This window comes from Acanthisitta chloris, unplaced genomic scaffold, assembly GCF_000695815.1.
Source record: "Acanthisitta chloris isolate BGI_N310 unplaced genomic scaffold, ASM69581v1 scaffold30875, whole genome shotgun sequence".
In the NCBI taxonomy this organism is placed as follows: Eukaryota; Metazoa; Chordata; class Aves; order Passeriformes; family Acanthisittidae; genus Acanthisitta; species Acanthisitta chloris.
In genome coordinates, this window is record NW_008672642.1 from 1 (window position 1) to 1749 (window position 1749).

The 1749-nt window shown below is 63.0% G+C and overlaps 1 protein-coding gene across 1 annotated transcript in view; it reads left to right on the forward strand.

The window, feature by feature from the left end:
• Nucleotides 1-722: 722 nt before the first annotated feature.
• The window catches only part of MFSD12 (major facilitator superfamily domain containing 12), a gene marked incomplete at both ends in the record, with an annotated part of 4076 nt that continues 3049 nt past the window's right edge, over nucleotides 723-1749 (forward strand). The window contains 2 exon segments of the mRNA XM_009074607.1: nucleotides 723-933; nucleotides 1698-1745. Coding sequence (XP_009072855.1) covers nucleotides 723-933; nucleotides 1698-1745 — 259 coding nt within the window.

The following is a 1749-nucleotide window of genomic DNA, read 5'->3' on the forward strand; positions in this document are numbered from 1 at the left end:
AGTGTCCCCACACTGTGCCCCACGCCGCGTCCCACACTGTGTCCCCACACTGTCCCCACGCTGTGCCCCATGCCGCGTCCCCACGCAGTGTCCCCACGCTATGTCCCACGCCACGTCCCCATGCTGTGTCCCCATGCCATGTCCTCACACTGTGTCCCCACGCTGTGCCCCACGCCGCGTCCCCACGCAGTCACACCGTGGCAGAGGGAGGAGCTGGGCCCTGCTGGCCCCGACTCAGCGCAGGGCTCAGAGTCCCCCATGGCTCAGTGTGTCCTGTCACGCTGCAGGAGATGCCTGTGATTGTGGTGACTCCCTGGCAGCCCCACGGGAGAGGGGACACGGGCACAGATGTGCTGCCCATGGGACAGCCAGAGCCCTGCCAGCCCTGGGGTGCATATCTCTCTGGGCAGGTGGCAGGGAGGGGTGTCCCTGCGCTGGTTATCTGCGCTCGGGGTGGGGAAGAGCTCTCGGTGTGACAGTGAGGGTCTGTCCTGACATTCTGAAAGGACAGAGTGGTGCTGTGACCCTGACTGGGAGGGTATGTCCATGCTGGAGCAAGAGGGAAGGGCATTCCCTGCGCAGGGTGGGGGGTCTGGGGGTGTTTCCGTGTGGGAAGGGACCCAGTTCCCTCGCAGTGCTGGGGTAGAACAGCCTGGCAGAGGGTTGGCTGTGTCCCTCTGGCCATGTCTGAGCTGCCTCTCACTGCTCTCCTCTCTCTCCAGGCACCACCTGTGTCCTCGTGTCCTTCCCCTTCGTCTTCAGCCCCTGCCTGGCCTGCAGGGAGGGCACACCACAGTGGGCAGCCTTCATCTACTACCTCCCCTTCATTGTCATCTTCCAGTTCGGCTGGGCAGCCACACAGGTGTCCCACCTGGCCCTCATCCCCGAGCTGGTCAGCAGTGACCATGAGAAGGTGGAGCTCACAGCTTTCAGGTAAGCATGGCCACACCTGGGGCCTGGGGGAGACACCCTGCCCATACCCATCACCATGTGGCAGGAGATCTGTGGTGTGCTCTGGCACACCAGAGGCCTTGGCATGGCAGGACCAGGACTGGGCCACGTGAGTGTCCTGTGGGATGTGCCCAGGGACACTGGTGGCCAGAGTTGGTGGTCCAAACCCTTCGGTGCCATGAGGTGCCAGGGATGTTGGTGACACAGGCTGTGGGACACTCCCTGAGCTCGGGACACTTCTCCTTGGGCTGTCCCAGAGGTAGGGACATCCCCAGGGCCAGGTGAGCAGCACACCTGGTTCCCTGCATGCAGCCTCTCCTCTGGCAGGATGGGGCTGTGGGATGGGGTGTTTATCCCACGGAGCAGGAGGAATGTGGGGTAATCCTGGGGATGAGCCCTGCTCAGGGGACATCAGGTCAGGCAACTCGTGGCATCCTTGGGGCAGAGGTGAGCTGTGGCTGGAAGGGGACAGGCTGGTTTCCTCTCAGTCATGCCCTGAGGCTTAGACTGGGCATACTGGGAGGTGCCCCAGTAAGGCTGGTGCCTGGCCAGGTGTGCCCTTGGAGGTGTCACCTCAGTTACGACACTGAGGTGCTGAGTTGGCTGTGGCACACCTGGCTTGGAGGGCAGCCTTGTGCTGAGGTGTCCCACCGTGCTGTCCTCGTGCTCAGTCCTCCCACATCACCCCAGGGAACTGTCCCTGTGCTTGTCCCCCCACATCACCCTGAGGTTTCCTTCCCCCTCAGGTATGCCTTCACTGTCATGGCCAACATCACTGTTTACGCCCTAACCTGGCTC